This window comes from Arvicanthis niloticus, chromosome 6, assembly GCF_011762505.2.
Source record: "Arvicanthis niloticus isolate mArvNil1 chromosome 6, mArvNil1.pat.X, whole genome shotgun sequence".
Taxonomy (NCBI): domain Eukaryota; kingdom Metazoa; phylum Chordata; class Mammalia; order Rodentia; family Muridae; genus Arvicanthis; species Arvicanthis niloticus.
The window spans coordinates 47,396,620-47,413,515 of record NC_047663.1 but is presented as its reverse complement, the minus strand read 5'-3'; the positions used below and the strand labels follow the sequence as shown (position 1 = coordinate 47,413,515).

The window sequence follows — 16,896 nt, the reverse complement described above, 5'->3', positions numbered from 1 at the left end:
TTGGTGCTCACATTGCAGAAAACTGGGAAATGGATGGAGGCAACCAGAGTGGGGACTCTGAGTTCCTACTCCTGGGACTCTCAGAGGTTCCTGAACATCAGCGCATCCTGTTTGGGACCTTCCTGTCCATGTACCTGGTCACAGTGGTAGGGAATGTGCTCATCATCCTGGCCATCGGCTCTGACTCGCACCTGCACACTCCCATGTATTTCTTCCTGGCCAACCTCTCCTTCACTGACCTCTTCTTTGTCACTAACACTATCCCCAAGATGCTGGTGAACCTTCAATCCCAGAACAAGGCTATCTCCTACGCAGGATGTCTGACACAGCTCTTCTTCCTGGTGTCTTTGGTGGCCTTGGACAATCTCATCCTGGCTGTAATGGCATATGACCGTTATGTGGCCATCTGTCGTCCCCTCCATTACACTACAGCCATGAGCCCTAAGCTCTGTGTCTTGCTTCTCATCTTGTGCTGGGCCCTATCTATCCTCTATGGCCTCATCCACACCCTCCTCATGACCAGAGTCACCTTCTGTGGGTCTCGGAAAATCCACTACATCTTCTGCGAAATGTATGTCCTGCTGAGGCTTGCATGCTCTGACACCCACATCAATCACATGATGCTGATCGCCACAGGCTGCTTTATCTTCCTTGTTCCTTTCGGATTCATGATCATGTCCTATATCTGGATTGTCAGAGCTATCCTCAGAATTCCTTCAGCCTCTAACAAGTACAAAGCCTTTTCTACCTGTGCGTCCCATCTGGCTGTAGTGACCCTCTTCTACGGGACACTTTGTATGGTATATCTGAAACCCCTGCATACCTACTCCATGAAAGACTCAGTAGCCACTGTGATGTATGCAGTGGTGACACCCATGATGAACCCTTTTATCTACAGCCTGAGGAACAAGGACATGCATGGGGCTCTGGGAAGACTACTAAGGAAGCCACTTCAGAAGCTAACATGAGGGTTGTTTGGGGGAAAGGGGGATGAAATGGAGTGCGTATAGCCTTCAATATATACAGCCATCACCCTACAGGTTATGCAGGAGTGTTTGGACACAGCTCTGGCTCTAAGTAAAACCTCTGTGGTGATGGAAAGACATGTAAGTATATTCCAGCATCCTTCAGATCTCACAGTCTTTGATAATAAATAAGGTCACATTAATGCCAACACTAGAATATTGCAGGGTCGAATTTTTCAATGTGTCTAAACATAGGACCACACTCTCAGGCTTTTCCAGATATACCCAGTTATGACATAGAGACATCTCCTTTTTTATATCACATACATCAAATGCACAAGAAAGCAATGGTGACTGATTATTGGTCACTGGGCTATGGTGGCTTAGAAGAAATCCTTTAGAGATGAATCAACAGAGCCAGAGGGGTATAAGACTGTAGAATGCAAGGTTCAGTTGATGTGGAAGTCATTCTGTTATTCATCAACATATTCTACCGAGTGTCTATTAAAACCTTCAAATTGGGTTGTAAGCATGAATGTGGAGCTCACAGCTAATTGTGAGAAATAGGTAAAATTGTATGTAAATGAGCCTACCCCATAAGTTAAAAGGCAATGTTTACCTTGCTGGTTTAAATATGTGTATCTACCTGTTTAAGATATAAATTCTAGGGCTAGAGAGATGTTTCAACAATTTGGAGCACTTGCCGCTTGCTCTTCCAGAGGACCCAGGTTCCATTCCCACATGACAACTCACAACTGTCTGCAACCCCAGTTTCAGGGAATCCAATGCCTTCTTCTGACCTTTGTGGGAACCAGGCACAGATATACATGTAGGCAAAATATTCATACACATAAAATTGAAATAAATCAATCTTTTAAAAATAAAATAAACGAAAGGAAGAAAGATACTACAGCTGGAGATGAAACTCAAAGTAGAACATTTGCTGAGCATGTATGAGGGTGTGGTTCAAGGAGGGAGGGAGGGAAGAAGGGAAGGAGGGAGAGAAACAGAGAGAAACAGAGAAAGGGATGGAGAGGGAGGGAGAGGGGGAGAGACAGAACACTAAAAGAATTAAATATACAACAAAGCTTGAAGGTAAAGGGTTACAAATTGGCAGACACCATATTTTAAGTAAAATATTTTTATAGTAACATTAGATAGCTGACTTTAAAATATAAAAGGCCCCCCTTCCCGCCCACCTTCGAGACCCCACTCACGCCCTACATCCCAGCCCCAGAGCCTGACCTGCCCCCCCCCAAAAAAATTTAAAAAAATAAAATAAAATATAAAAGGCAGACCTCAGCAAGATCATGAATGAAAGTCTCCATCTCTTTGACAAAAAAAAATAATTGTTACTCGAGTAAAACAGCCTATTATTAAGCCTCATAATAACAATGAAGATAAGCCTATCTATAGTGGTTGTATAAAATATAGAAAGGACCCAAAGCATTTTCACAGAGAAATGCATCACAGGAATAAAAGGGGGGAAGAGGAGACCCCACTCTCTGCTTCCTAACTGCAGACACAGTTTGCTCAGCTGCCTCATGCTGGATTATATTCCTTCTTACACCATGAGCAAAAATAAACCAGTCTTTCATTTAGGAGAAAGAAAGAGAAAAGAAAACATGGTCTGAAAACAATTACAAAATGATAGTAGCAAATATTCTCCTGTGTATAATGAATTACCTTATAAACACATTAGGTCTCCAATCAAAATACATATAGTTACTGGAAGGATGGGGATGAGGGATTCAACCATGTGCTGACTACAAGAAACTCACTTTACTGCAAAGGATACATACAGATTGAGAGTTAACATGTAAATGGGCAAAGAAATATTCGTATATGTATGCATATATTTTTCCAAGCAACTAGAAACTGGAAAAGTAGCTGTGTTTAAATCAGACAAATAAGCCAGACACCCCCCCCCCAAAATCAAACACTAAAAAGAGACAAAAAGGGCCTCTAAAATAATGATAAAGGGACGAATTTGCCAAAAGGTATATTGTTGTAAATATCTGTGCACACAACATCAGAGTATCTAAATGCATAAGTCAATTGTTAAATTACTTGAAGGAGAGAGATGGCAACCATCGGAGTCCCAGTATACCCCACTCTTAGCAATTAGAAGACCATCAGAAAATGAACCTTGGCCTTCATGTTAGCTGCTTTGCTTGTCTTGATGACAAAACAGAATACCTGACAGGAAAAAAAAAAAAAAAAAAAAAAAAAACTCCAAGGAGAAAGGATTTATTTTGACAGTTTCAGGAATCTCAGACCACTGTGGCAGGCGAGGCAGGCAGCTCGGGCAGCTCCAACCATGCAGTGAGAGCTTACAGCACAGCAGTGAGAGCTTACAGCACAGCAGTGAGAGCTTACAGCACAGCAGTGAGAGCTTACAGCACAGCAGTGAGAGCTTACAGCACACCATACTCACATCAGGAAACAGAGAGAGCCCAGGCTAGGGCCAGAGGAGCATACCTTCTTCAAGACCTAGCCTAGCCAGACCACAGTCCCATTCTTTGGGGACTTTCCATTACTTTCCAAAATGACATCATGAGCTTACTGGCCAAATATTCAGACATGAGCCTTTGGGGAACATTGTACAATCAAACTATATGGATTTAAATTTCACTTTAGACTAAATGGATCTATATCTATCCAGAGCTGTCTATCCATGGTCAGCAGAATGTATATTGTTCTAGAGCTCAGTCCCCATTTGTGTGAAATCACCCTGCCAAACTCAGTCTGTTTTGTGCTACTGTAAGGAAACACCTGAGATTGAGCACTTTATTTAAAAAGAAAGAACAAAACAAAATTTTAAGGCTGGAGAGATGTGAGTCAGTAGCTAAGAGTATTTGATATTTTCCCCAAAGACCAGAGTTTGGTTCCTAACACTCATGCTGAGCTGCCCATAACCATTACCCATACATAAACCCAAGAGATACTATGCCCTTTTCTGGCTCCCATGGGCATCTTGCACACATGGGGCATATTCAGAGACACACACAAACACATACACATTTTTAAATGAAAATATTTTTTAAATATAGAAGTCCATTTCTCACAGTTCTGGGAGCTGAAAAAAATCAAAGACATTGGTGCCTGTAGGGGCCAGTCCTTCAGAGTCCATACAAAACACACCCAGACACCAAGTTCCCAGCACCAAGATTTATTACCTAGAAGGGATGGGGGTGAAGGAATTGACTCTACATGGGACAGTAAGCAAGTGTCTCTGCAGGAGTGATGTTTAAGAAGAAAAGGGGAAATCTGAGCTAGAATGAGTTAATAAGTCCGAATTGGTCAAGTTAGCCACTATAGCCAAATAATGAATTTTGATTGGTGAACCTTGGTGTTTACTCTCAGGGATGAGTCAGTGGCCAAATAAGGGAATAGACTTTGAGGGCTAGCTTTAGGAATGTAATCTGTTGAGCAAGAGAGAGGAAAGGAGAGAGGGTAAAACCTGCCAGCTCCCATACTTGACATGCTCCTGCCTGTTGGAGAGCCACTCAGTGTCAATTACTGAACTGGGTCTCCTCGCTTCTAAGATTCTGCCTTACGCATCCTCCAGAAGGAGGAAATGCTACGACTGCAGACTGCGAAGGATGTGAACAGAAGAGCTCACTGCCACATAAAGATTCTTTTATCTGGGCCTTACATTCATCCACAAGAGGAATCCTTGTTACCTGATCCCCTTAGAGGCCCACCTCTTACTACTAAATGTTGGCCATTAAATTTCAATATACAACTAAAGGGGAAACACTCAGACCTTATCATCAACCCAACAAGGAGGTGTTAGGATGTTCTAGATGAGGTTAATTAGACATTTCTGATCACACATTATTATACATTATTAATTACATATTATAACCCCACCTTGTTTAGTCACCAGATGTGGGGTATCCTAGGAAAGGAGTGGTCTTTGGAAAAGAAGGCTCTGAAACCAAGGCAAGCCCTTAAGGAATGGACCCTGGAGGCTGTCCATTGACCATTCTTGCCGTGGGGGCACAGGGAGTCCAATCTGTTGAACTATTGCTACTGCTGTTCTCTTGGGGAGTGGGAATTAATTTGGTTTTGGACAGAGTCTCACTATGTATGCCAAGCTGATTTCACAGTCACGATCCTCCTGCTGGAGCCTCCTGAGTGCACCACCACACGTAGCTAGAAAGTCTGTTCTTAAAGTGAAAACTGTCTTAAAAGGTCATCTCCATTTCCCCATGGATATGTGTGGGTACTGCCATTAAAATTCTGCTTATACAAAAAACTAATATGTCAACTTATCAGTGGCAACCAAGTCTTCTAGAAGATTGTCCACAGATTACGTGCATTATGGTTAGATGTTTCTAATGTGCTTACTTTGCTTTTCCTTTCTATGGGTATGGGTATTTTGACTACACATATGTGCACCACCTAAGTTAAAGCCAAAAGAAGGTGTGAGGTTATGGATACGGTGGTGGGAATCCAACGTGGGTACTTGGGAAAAGTAGCCAATGTTATTAACCTCTATAGGCCACCTCTTCATCTGGAAATAAGCATGATTTTATTGGATCTAAGTCTCTGATACCGGGAGCCTAAGAGAATCTATAAGGTCTAGGTCTCAGGCTGGGAGATCTGGATGGAGTTCACTCACCACAACTGGAGCAACTCCAAAGATGCTCAATTTCTTCTTAGAATTCAATATAGGAAGCTGTCAGGAGCAGACAGGTCTCTAATCAAAATGAACATTAATACAGAAATGTATTAACACGTCAATTCTGTGGATTTCTGATGTTTTGAAAACCAACTATCCATGTAAGGTAATCTGGACTGTTGAGAGGAACTGACCAACGAGGCAAACAGTGCAGAAGCTGTGGATGAAAAGGCGGGAGCTCCCCCAGGCTCTAAACCACCAGCCTAGGAGCACATATGGAGAGACACATGACTCCAGCTGTATATGTAGGGGAGGATGGCCTTGTTGGGCATAGGTGGGAGACAAGGTCATTGGTACCTTGAAGGCTGAGCACTCGGGGGGGGGGGGGAATCTGAGGGTGGGAAGGGGGGCTGGGGGGTAGGTGGGTAAACACCCTCATAGAAGCAGGAGGAGGGGGGATGGGATAAGCGGTTCCTGGGTGGTGGGGGAAATGCGGTAAGGGGATAAAATTTGAAATGTAAATATTATATCCAATAAAAGAGGGGGAAAAAAGAAAAGCTGTTAGAACCAACATTCTTAATAAAATGTCAGCCCTCTTTAAAAAAAAAAAAACTATCTTGATACTAAAATTTGTTTTGAGAATTGTATATTGCAGAATGATCAGCCTCAACAAGCAAGCTGGGCAGACCTGCTCAAACCTCTGAGGTCCGGGAATTCCATCTGGAGGCAGTGAAGACACAGCATCAGAGGCTTGTCAATTTGCTCTTCCCCCCACTCCTCTTCTAATATCTCAACGCCCATAATCAGCTTGAAGAAGCTAATAAAGAGTCAGCGCCCCTATTCCCTGGGCTTGGGGACTAAGGTGGTAAATGTTGGACTGTCTTTCTAGGGAAAAGTAGTGGTTTTGTGGGAATAGAGAGGATTAGCTAGGGGTTAATTGCATAGCCATAACCTATTAGTAGAAATCTGTATAATTAGTATCAAGATGAAGATATAAATTCTTAAATGGTACCAATTTACTTTGATTACAAATTTTAAGGTTTTCATTGGCATGAGCTTCTTATTGATATAAAAGTGAGATGAATATTGTTACTCTCATAGGCATTGCACCAGTATAACACATTTAGGAATACAAGGCTTAGACCCAGTCCTTCTTTAACTTTTTTAACTGATTTGAGATGGTCAGCCTGTGAGTTAAGGGACTATAGCAAATTCATGGCTTGGAGTTTATTATAAGGGTGTTCTCTATGTTTTATTTAGAAATAGCTGAGTGGAGTTAACAGGCAACAGTCCAGATTACCTTACATGGATAGTTGGTTTTCAAAACATCAGAAATCCTTAGAATTGACATGACAAACATTTCTGTATTAATGTTCATTTTCATTAGAGACCTGTCTGCTCCTGACAGCTTCATATATTGAATTCTAAGAAGAAATTGAGCATCCTTGGAGTTACTCCAGTTGTGGTGAGACAGCCACTAGGCAAGAATTGCCTCTTTCCTTCTACAGACAAATTACTGTCCAGAAAAGGACACACTTGCAGAATAGTCGACTGATTATATCTGCCTAGACAGAGTAATCAGCCCTTAATAATTCTGCAGCACTAAGGTCTGTCAGAAGATCCTGGGCCAGAAGGCAGAAGAACAGATGCTCCAACGTTTTGAAGTAGAGCAAGTGTCCAGGTGTTCAGAGGTCTCTATAAATTGGCTAAGTTTTAGAAGCTATGCTTTGTGCTTCCCACAATTATAGTTAACTCAGTCATTCTGGATTTCTGACGGGGTTGAAAACTTATAGCTATTTACCTTGAGAGAAAAGATCTGAGTGGATGGTCGTCAGCTGACATTCATCCTAAAGCCAGGTTCAGAACTAAATGTTTTAGTTAGGATAGATGACAGAGGTGCTGGTTAGTCAACAAAAGGATGGACTGGGTATTAGGACTATCTTGTACCTCATGGGTACAAATTGGCATAATTATGCTCTAATTGTATTTTGAGAGAAAAGTTTCATTTTAACAGGAAGGGTGATATGTAGGAGGAGCTAAGGTGGGAGAAGTACTGAGAGGAAGAGAAGGAGTAAGAAGAGGAGGAGAAGAAGGAGAGGAGAAGCTAGGTGATGAAAGAGAGAAAGAGGGGGAAAACAGGGAGGCAGATGCTCATGCATCTCCACCAGTCAAAGATAGTTGTTATATCTAGGTTTGGTAGTGGGTTACACCTCTGATTGAACAATACCAAACTTATAAAGCCTATGATTAACATTTTTAAAAAAATGTAAAAGTGCAAAAAGGAAAAGGGGGTATGGGATAGGGGTTTTCTAAGGGGAAGAATGGGGAAAGGGGATGGCATCTGAAGTGTAAATAAAATATCTAATTTAAAAAAAAAGAAAACTGAAGGATGACAAAAAAAAAGAAAGAAAGAAAGAAAGAAAGAAAGAAAGAAAGAAAGAAAGAAAGTAAGAAAGAAAGAAAGAAAGAAAGAAAGAAAGAAAGAAAGAAAGAAAGAAAGAAAGAAAGAAAGAAAAAGAAAAGGCAGGAGCTCGCTGATCCGCGCGCGCGCGCGCGCATCCTCTGGTTCCACAGTCTTCGCGCTCCATCCAGTGGCAGCTTCGGGAATCGCGTGCGTCTTAGACAAAATTCTGTGACTGTAATTCACCGTTGCAGAAGTGCATAAATGCTGCAGATCTTCTTCTGATCGCTGAAAAGAGAAACACCCAGCACCCCACCCTATCTCACCCTACCTCCCCCCCCAACCCCGTCTCCGAATTTCCCTAAAATTAAGTCATTCTTCCCAACAATGTCTAGCTGGTGCCGGCTCCCAGCTCTCTGCTTTCTCATTTGCAAAAGCATTTAATACAAGGATGTAAAATGAAATCCAAGAAGATTAATTCTAGGATTACGTTGGGAAAATAATATTTAAACATGACAACCTATCAGTTCTTAGACAACCAAAGTCATTTGATGAAACAACACTCACTAGATTGGAAAAACAAAAATCTCTGTAGATGAGGAATTAAAACAGTAAAAGCTTAAAAAAAAAAAAAAAATCAGCGCCCCTCCATGGCACCAGCTCCTGCCTCCGGGTTTCTGTCTTGTTTGAGTTCCTATCTTGGCTTCCTTCAATTATCCACTACAATGTACTAGTGTGGGCCAAATAAATCATTCCTCCCCAACTTGCTTTTGGTCATGGTGTTTTTTCATAGCAATAGTAACCCTAAGACATCTATTAAAGATTTTTATCACCAAGGTGTCATAATCCAAATAATAGCTACATTTACTACTAGAAACATTGTGCAAATTGTCTTTCTATGGGAGATTATGACAATAGGAGAAAGGTGTCCCTACAGATTCATTTGCAGGTCCGTGAACTATAATTACTGGTTATTAGTTATCTGAAATTTGCAGAACTGCAAAATGACTCCAAGAGAATCTGAATCAGAGAACCCAGGGAGGTGTGCCCAAGACAATGCAGTTCTCATTGAAGAACAAATTATTCTCCTCATGTTGCTTGAATAAAATGTTCTTCCATCCCTGTAGCTGGGAATATTCTTCACTGATACAACAGACAGTTTTGAATGCACAAGAGTTGCTTCCAATATTCATAGAGAATAGAAAGAGGCAGGAGCCCACAACAGGCTGGGGGAGTATTCCCAAAATAAAGACTAAACTAACAGCTGCCTTTCTTACAAATTACACACACACACACACACACACACACACACACCATCACCACCACAACCACCAAAAAGAAAGAAAGAAGAAAGAAGGAGAGAAAGAAAAGAACTAATAATCACAGAAAATGGAAATGCACAGGAAAAGAAATGTCTGAACTTAGAAAACAAAAATGTTCAGACACATTCGTGAGTTTTATAAAATGTAAATTAGACTATGACAAAACTTCTCAGGCAAAAACTGGCAAGTTTATTGAAGGTGGGATATATAAGGTATTGTCATACTTTGTGAAGGGATATATTCATATAGCCGCTTGGAAGGACAGTTTGGGGGAAAAAAGCAGTCAAAATACACATACATTTTATCACAATAATACTACATCCAGGCATTGATCCCACAGATGTGCTTGCCTACATATGCAAACCCATGCACAGAGAAATATTACTTCAGCAGCACTACTTGTAGTCACAAAGGGTTGAGAAGAAAATAGTTAAAAATCCACATATGCATCTATAAAGTGGAACACCATCCTATTGTTCAAAATAATGAGGCAAGGCTACAATCACTCCCAGCATCGAGTTCTAACCCAGTTTAGGCTACACAATGAGTTTCAGGACAGTCCGAGCTACTCTGTAGAGCCCTGCCTTTATTAACTAAGTTGAAAAACAAGCAAAACAGTTGCTCCAGTCAGCAAGAAGGCTGTGGTTGGGCAGTGGTAGCATGCTTGCCGTCCTGGCTAGTTTTACATCAACTTGACACAAGCTAGAATCATCTGAAAGGAGGAAACCTCAATTGAGAAAATGCCTCCATGAGATCCAGCTATAGGACATTATCTTAATTAATGGTTTCTGGAGGAGGTCCCAGCCCATTGTGGATGGTGCCATCCCTGGGCTGATGGTCCTGGGTTCTATATGAAAGCAGACTAAGCAAGCCATGAGGAGCAAGCCAGTAAGCAACACCCCTCCATGGCCTCTGCATCAGCTTCTGCCTCCAGGTTCCTGCCCTGCCTGAGTTCCTGTCCTGACTTCTTTTGATGATGAACAAGAATATGGAGGTGTAAGCCAAATAAACCCTTTCCTCTCCAACTTGTATTTTGGTCATTGTGTTTCATCACAATAGAAACCCAAACTCAGACTTTACAATTTCAGTATTATTTCAACAGCTTTAGTGATGTTTCTACTCACTAAACATCCAGTTATTTTTAAGTTATAAACATAATTCAGGTTCTCACTAACACTCTATAATCAAGAAGAAAAAATCCACCGACTCCAATTAGAAATGTGTTCACAATGACTCTGTAGCCACCCTTGTCATTCGTTGGGTGATTTGTGGCTACTCTGTGTCCTAACCACTGGCTGGAAACAATTGATGCAGTGAGAAATGATCACCCAGTATTCTTGGGCCAACCAAACTCTGCCAAGCACTGCCTGCACCTGTTCTCTTAAATATAAGAACTGTGGACTGTGAGTTAACAAAATCTCTGGGAAGGGGAGGTGTATGTGCGTGAGCATGCATGTGCACAGATGCATCACCAAAGCCTGTATATATGAAGGTTGTCTTTCTCTATTGGTCTCCCCCTTTTTGAGATGGGGTCTCTCACTAAACCTTGGTATGGCACTTTGGCTAAGCTGGTTCCAGTCCTCTGTCCCCTGGTGCTGGTGTTATAGACTGGCAGGGCCACCCTTGGCTATTTGTGATGGTGCTGAGGATCCTAACTCAGGTACCCATATTTTAACAGCAATCATTTTACCCACTGAGCCAGCTCCCCTGGCCAAAAAGGCTTCTTCAGCAAGACACTAAGAAAGCTGATCTGCCAGTCTAGGCCCCATTACAAGAGAAAACACCCATTGCAACTTGAGGGGCGAAATATATATATTTAACTATAAACTTTAAGGACTGTCAGAAGTGGCAATATAGCCACTACCCCTAAAGTGAAAGATTTCCCTAGAAGAGCTGTCCCACACAAGGACTGGTCCAGCTCTGCCTGGCTTTGTTCCTAGAGGGTAAGTCTCCATGGATCTACACTGGCAGAATTTACTAGAAACCACTGAGGATGTGAAGACAAGGAGGGGTTAGAGGACAAGCCGAGGGTCAGAGAAGGTAGCTCACCGCTGTGCATTTCATGAGCTTTGCACTGGAAGGGATGTATGTATGGCCAGAACCTGGTCCTGAAGAAGGTGCCCTGTGTAGGAGCCAGCCCTCAAGATGCAGAGAGTGCTACAGGAACCTGCCACAGAAGCCCCTAAAAGTTTCTCCAAGCAGCACAAGCAGATAGAGAAAAGGCCCTTCTGCAGGCCCTCACTTGTACCTGAACACAGCCAATGCCAAGGACAAGGAAGTGGGCTTCAGGCAGGAATCTGACCTTAGGCTGGAACAAAGAAGTAACTTCAGGCAGGAATCTTAGGCTAGAACAAGGAAATAGGCTTCAGACATAAAAATGACTTTGGACTAGGACAGGGAAGTTGGATCGGATACTTAGGTCATCTTGATAAGCCCTTAGAAACAGCATGGGAATGTTGGTAGAACTTTGTTTATTGTCTTGCTTGTTCCTTCACTATTTGCATCTATTGTATTGCTAGCTCCTCAACCTAGAACTGACCTTAATGCATGCATGTAATTAAAATGGTATAAAAGCAAAAGGAGGAGGGGGGATAGGATAGGGGGTTTCTAGGAAGGGTAAACAGGGAAAGGGGATGACATCTGAAATGTAAATAAATAAAATATCTGAAAAAAGGAAACGAAAAAAGAAATTTTTATTGAATTTAAGGAATTAGCAAAACACAAAAAGAAAAAAAAAAAAAAAGAACACAGCCAGTGGATCTGAGCCCACTTTCACCATCTAGACAGTAAAGAGGGGATTTAGCACTGAGGCTGCTGGAGCTGGACTCAGGACTAGATCGAAGCTAATAGACAATTACATATATACTGTGTCTGAAAAAGCTTTCTAGCTTCGACAAACCCACTTTAATAAACCCAACAACTCAACTCAAACAAAACAAAAGAACAGAGAAAAACTGAAAGGCAGAAGCAAGAAGTGGACAAGAGAGATGTCACTTCTGTCCTTTGAATGCAGAGAGACACCCGCATCTTGTTAATAAATGCCCCTTTAAGGACTTAAATTAGTTTGAGCTAGTTTTGACCCTTGTCACAAAACCATTCTACTAAATGCTAGCTGTTAATAACATCATCCTCAAATTGAAGTCTTAATAACAATAACACACATATACACAAACACACAAATACACACACTCACACATATACACATGCACACACATGTACATGCACACACACACATACAACATATACATACACATTCACACATGCACACATACACACATATGCACATACTCTCACATATATACACATAAACACACATACACATGCACACACACACATGCACATAAAAACACACAAATACACACAGATATGTGTGCACACACAACACATGCGCACACACACAACACACACAACATATACACATATACACACAACACACATAAACACACACATACATACAACACACACACACACAAACATCCTTTCCCACTGTATTCAGTATTATGCTTGAAGGGTGAAGCTGAATTTACCTGTACCCTATAGTCCACTTCTCTGGCATTTTCTGCACATTTCTTATTAGTAATGAATTTTTATAAAACCTAGAGATCAGTATTTTAATTTTTTTACATGTTTTAATTTACTGTGTGAACATGCACGCACCCACACATGCATGCCTGCTGTGTACACGTGTGGTAGTCAGAGGACTCCTTGCAACAATCAGTTCTTCCCTTCCACCAGGTGGGGGACCCAGAGATCAAACTCTGGTTCATCAGGCATAGAGGCAAGTGTCATTACTCTCTGAACCATCTAGCCAGCCCACCAGATTTCCTGCTGGCTACACACACGCACACGCATACACACATATACATGTGTATGCAGTGTCTTACAAGGAGATCATTAAAACTCATCAGATACCCTGCACAAACTTTCCACCGTCTTCTCGTGTATGCCCGTGCCATTTACAAGACAGGCCTGGCCAGCAACTGCCTCATTGTCTTTTCATGGAGCTGACTGAGGGGCAGCTTGCTTTGATCCTTGCTTCTCTTAAATGGCTGTTTCATATTATTATTTCGCATTATGGGGCCAATTCACCAGCTTTGTTCTTGGGGCTGCCTCTCCCTTTCATTTATTTTGCCCCTAATCCTGCTAGCAGAGGAAACACTTGCCCCATGGGTGTGAGCATCTGCTTTCCCCAGCAGCTGTTTTGTTCTTGGGGCCCCCGAAGCATACCTTTCCTCTGATCATCTGTTTTGGTTTGGAAAAGATAGCCCAGCTGCTTTCCATTTTAATAGAATTTCCCGTTCTTTCAGCCTCACCAAGCTCTCACCCATCTATTTCCTCATGATGCTGATCTGTTTTCCTCATGACCCCAGCATCTCCTATTTCAGGATGTCTGTCGTTCCTGCAGCCATCATCCATCTTCATGTCCAATTCCTCCTCTCAGGCTTCCTATTTTAGGACCCGTTCACGGTTCTATTCTCTTTGGTAATTTCCTTTGATTTTCCCCCTCAAAATCCTGTTTTATAGAATATGTATTTTTTTTTTCACCTGGGCAATAATTGTGAAAAGAATCCCCCTAGGTGAGAGGTGGGTTTCGCTCAACCCTGTAGATTTGGAACAGGCTTCTGTCTAACCTGTAGGTAGGGACAAGCTTCTGAGCCTGAGACCAGTCCGTGGGAAACAGATTTTTAAGTAGCGTCTGTACACTGAATCCTGTTTCCTTAGCGTTGGACTACAGCAGAATTCTCCATGTGCTCATTTAGCATTACACATCTTATGGGGCATACTGGTGAATGCCTTTAATCCCAGTCCTTTGGAGGCAGAAGAGCGAAGGTCTCTGTTGTTCGAGGCTAACCTTGTCTACATAGCAAGCTCCAAGACAACCAGAACTTCATAGTGATACCCTGTCCCAGGGCACACATACCCCAAAAAATGCAGATCCCCAGGCCTTACCCCAGAGTGATTGAATTGTAAAAAAAAAAAAAAAAAAAATCTCAGTACCTTAAATCAGCATTCTAGAGAATGTTTCCCTGAGTGGTACTTATGCAAGGGAGAGCCTTCGTTCTGGGTGTAGAAGAGGATCACTATACTGGTTGGTTTTCTGTGTCAACTTGACACAAGCTAGAGCCATCAGAGCGAAAAGGAGCCTCCGTTGAGGAAATGCCTCCATGAGATCCAGCTGTAAGGCATTTTCTCAATCAGTGATAATGGGGGAGGGTTGGGCCCACTGTGAGTGGTACCATCTTGAGTTCTGTAAGAAAGCAGGCTGAGCAAGCCAGGGGAATCAAGCCAATACCAGCACCCTTTATAGCCTCCGCTTCAGCTCCTGCCTCCAGGTTCCTGCCCTGCTTGAGTTCCTGTCCCGACTTCCTTTGTCAAAGACCAATGATGTGGAAATGTAAGCAAAATAAACCTTTCGTCTCCCTCTTGCATTTTGGTTATGGTGTTTCATGGCAGCAATAGCAAACCTCACTAAGACAATGGCCTGAAGTTGAGAACAGTCTTCTATAAGGTTTTCACCCAGCCTGATGCTTCGGATATCACTTCCACATGAGAAAAAGGGACAGAAAGTCCTGTCTCTTAGATCACTACCATAAAGTGACTAATGTGTCTTAGATTTCCTCTCTGGACTTAACGCTGGCTCCCATAAGGAGTGGCTGCCACAGGAGCACACAGTGTGCCGTTAAATGACTAAGAGGAATGCTGGAAGGGACCATAGCAGTGATTCACCCATCCCACACTTCAAATTCAGAGGACCACTGGAGTGAATGGAAACAAGCAGGATCTCAGCAGCTGTGCAGAAGTGAACCTTCAGAACTAGCAAGAACAGCAGCACCCCACCTCACCCCCGAGGCAATACAAGAACAGCTTAATGAAGGTGTGGCTGTATTAGACTTGTGTGATGGCTAGTAACATGGCAACAAGACTGGGCTGAGGAACACCCAGAGAGCATAGAAAACATTCATTTTGGATGTGTCTATCTGGGGCATCCAGAATCCATTCACTTGAATTACTAGGCTGAGTAACTGTTGCTCTCACTATGGAAATGGGAATCTTACAATCCAGGAGGATCTGAAAGGAACAAAGCAGAGGAAGGACAAAGTTCTCTGCTCAGCTGGCCTACTGATGTGTCAGTCTTCTTGGTCTCAGCTCTCCTGGTTCTCAGTCCTTCAAATCAAAACTAGATCTGTGCCATCAGCCCAGAAGATCCTGTGGCTCAGATCTGAACTACACTAAAGCCAGACTTCCTACAGGCTACTCCCAACTAGTGTCCGTTTCCATGAGGAGTGGCAGTTATAGTCCCATTTTATCTATGGATTCTTCTAGTGGACAACTTGACTGAGGACTCCCCAGTGGCCTTGAAGAAGTCCTTGGCGAAGTGCACTGCTATTGTGGCCACTTCTGCCCAGCCCTTGCCCCACTCAATCTTTCCTTCAGGCATCACAGTGACAGCTATTCAACCTGCTCCAGCTCCCTCCCTGTTCTGCCTCATAGACCTTTCCCCTAATAAATCCATCATTCCTGTCAGTGTCTACAGAAGGACATTAGTGGAAGGGCGGATCAGCCCCTAAGCAAAGAAAAATTGCACCCGTCAAACAAAGGAGACTTTATTCAAAACTGTTGCAATAAGGAAACGAAGTTGACCTCAGCTGCAAACATGACAGAGACCAGTGGGAATTTGTAGCCAAGTGTTGAGGTGAGCAATTTTCTCCGGTGGAAAATTACCAAGAGGAACTCAATTGGGTATCAAGACTGAGGAAGTGCCCTGGGTGGATACTGAGGGTGAGGAGTCCTTACCCGTGGTTAAATTGAGTTTTAACTTAGATGAAGCCTAATCAGAAAGTGGGCTCAGAGGAGCAGGAAGGAAGTTAGGTTAACAGAGTCTTAATAACAACCCAAGGCAAGACAATTGTCCCATGATGCCAACCTCCACCAAAGGGTTGGTGAGACAAACTGAACTGAATGTGAAGTTTAAAACAAGTTTGAAATAGGGTTAATGACCATAAATGCAGTTATAGAACTGGACAGTGATGCTATTACTGGACCCCACCAGAGAGCAGGTGGAAGGAGAACTGGTCAGAGAGCCTTCCTCTACATAGTGGGCAGAATAATGAACCCTAAGATGTCCAAGAGCTCCAAGCTATTTGACCTAGGGAGGGAATGTGTAGATTTCAAGAATCCTAAGAACTAAGCCTCTGAGCTGGAGGTTCACCAACTTGCTGTGAGAATAACAGGCAGAATTCCAGGGTACCAGCAGGGTCCAAAAGTAGAGGCTAGTTATTGGCCCAGGTGAATGACATGTCTTGTACAGCACTTTCTACATACATGAGAATTCAGCTCCCAAAAAGACTCTGCCCATAAGAAACATCTCCCCTTCCTGTTTCCAGGGAGAAAAGTTGAACCCAGGAAGCAATCAAACCCTGAGGGGCAGAGAGGCATCAGGTGCTTGTGTGAAATATGGTGCTTCAGTTAGAATCTCAAACTCCAAAGAGGAAGCTGACAACCACTGTTGAAGAAGAGGCACTGCACAGCATTGACTGCAGCCCCCCGCCCAGGAGACTGCAGGTCCGGGGTTCCATG

General features: G+C 42.7%; 1 protein-coding gene across 1 annotated transcript in view; it reads left to right on the top strand.

Moving 5' to 3' along the window:
• LOC117711658 (olfactory receptor 1D2) overlaps nt 1–1,919 on the top strand; it is an 8,112-nt gene extending 6,193 nt beyond the window's left edge. Inside the window, exon 2 of the mRNA XM_034507463.2 lies at nt 19–1,919. Coding sequence (XP_034363354.2) covers nt 19–968 — 950 coding nt within the window. The 3' untranslated portion in view covers nt 969–1,919. The remainder of the gene's footprint in view (nt 1–18) is intronic.
• The last annotated feature ends 14,977 nt before the right edge of the window (nt 1,920–16,896 follow it).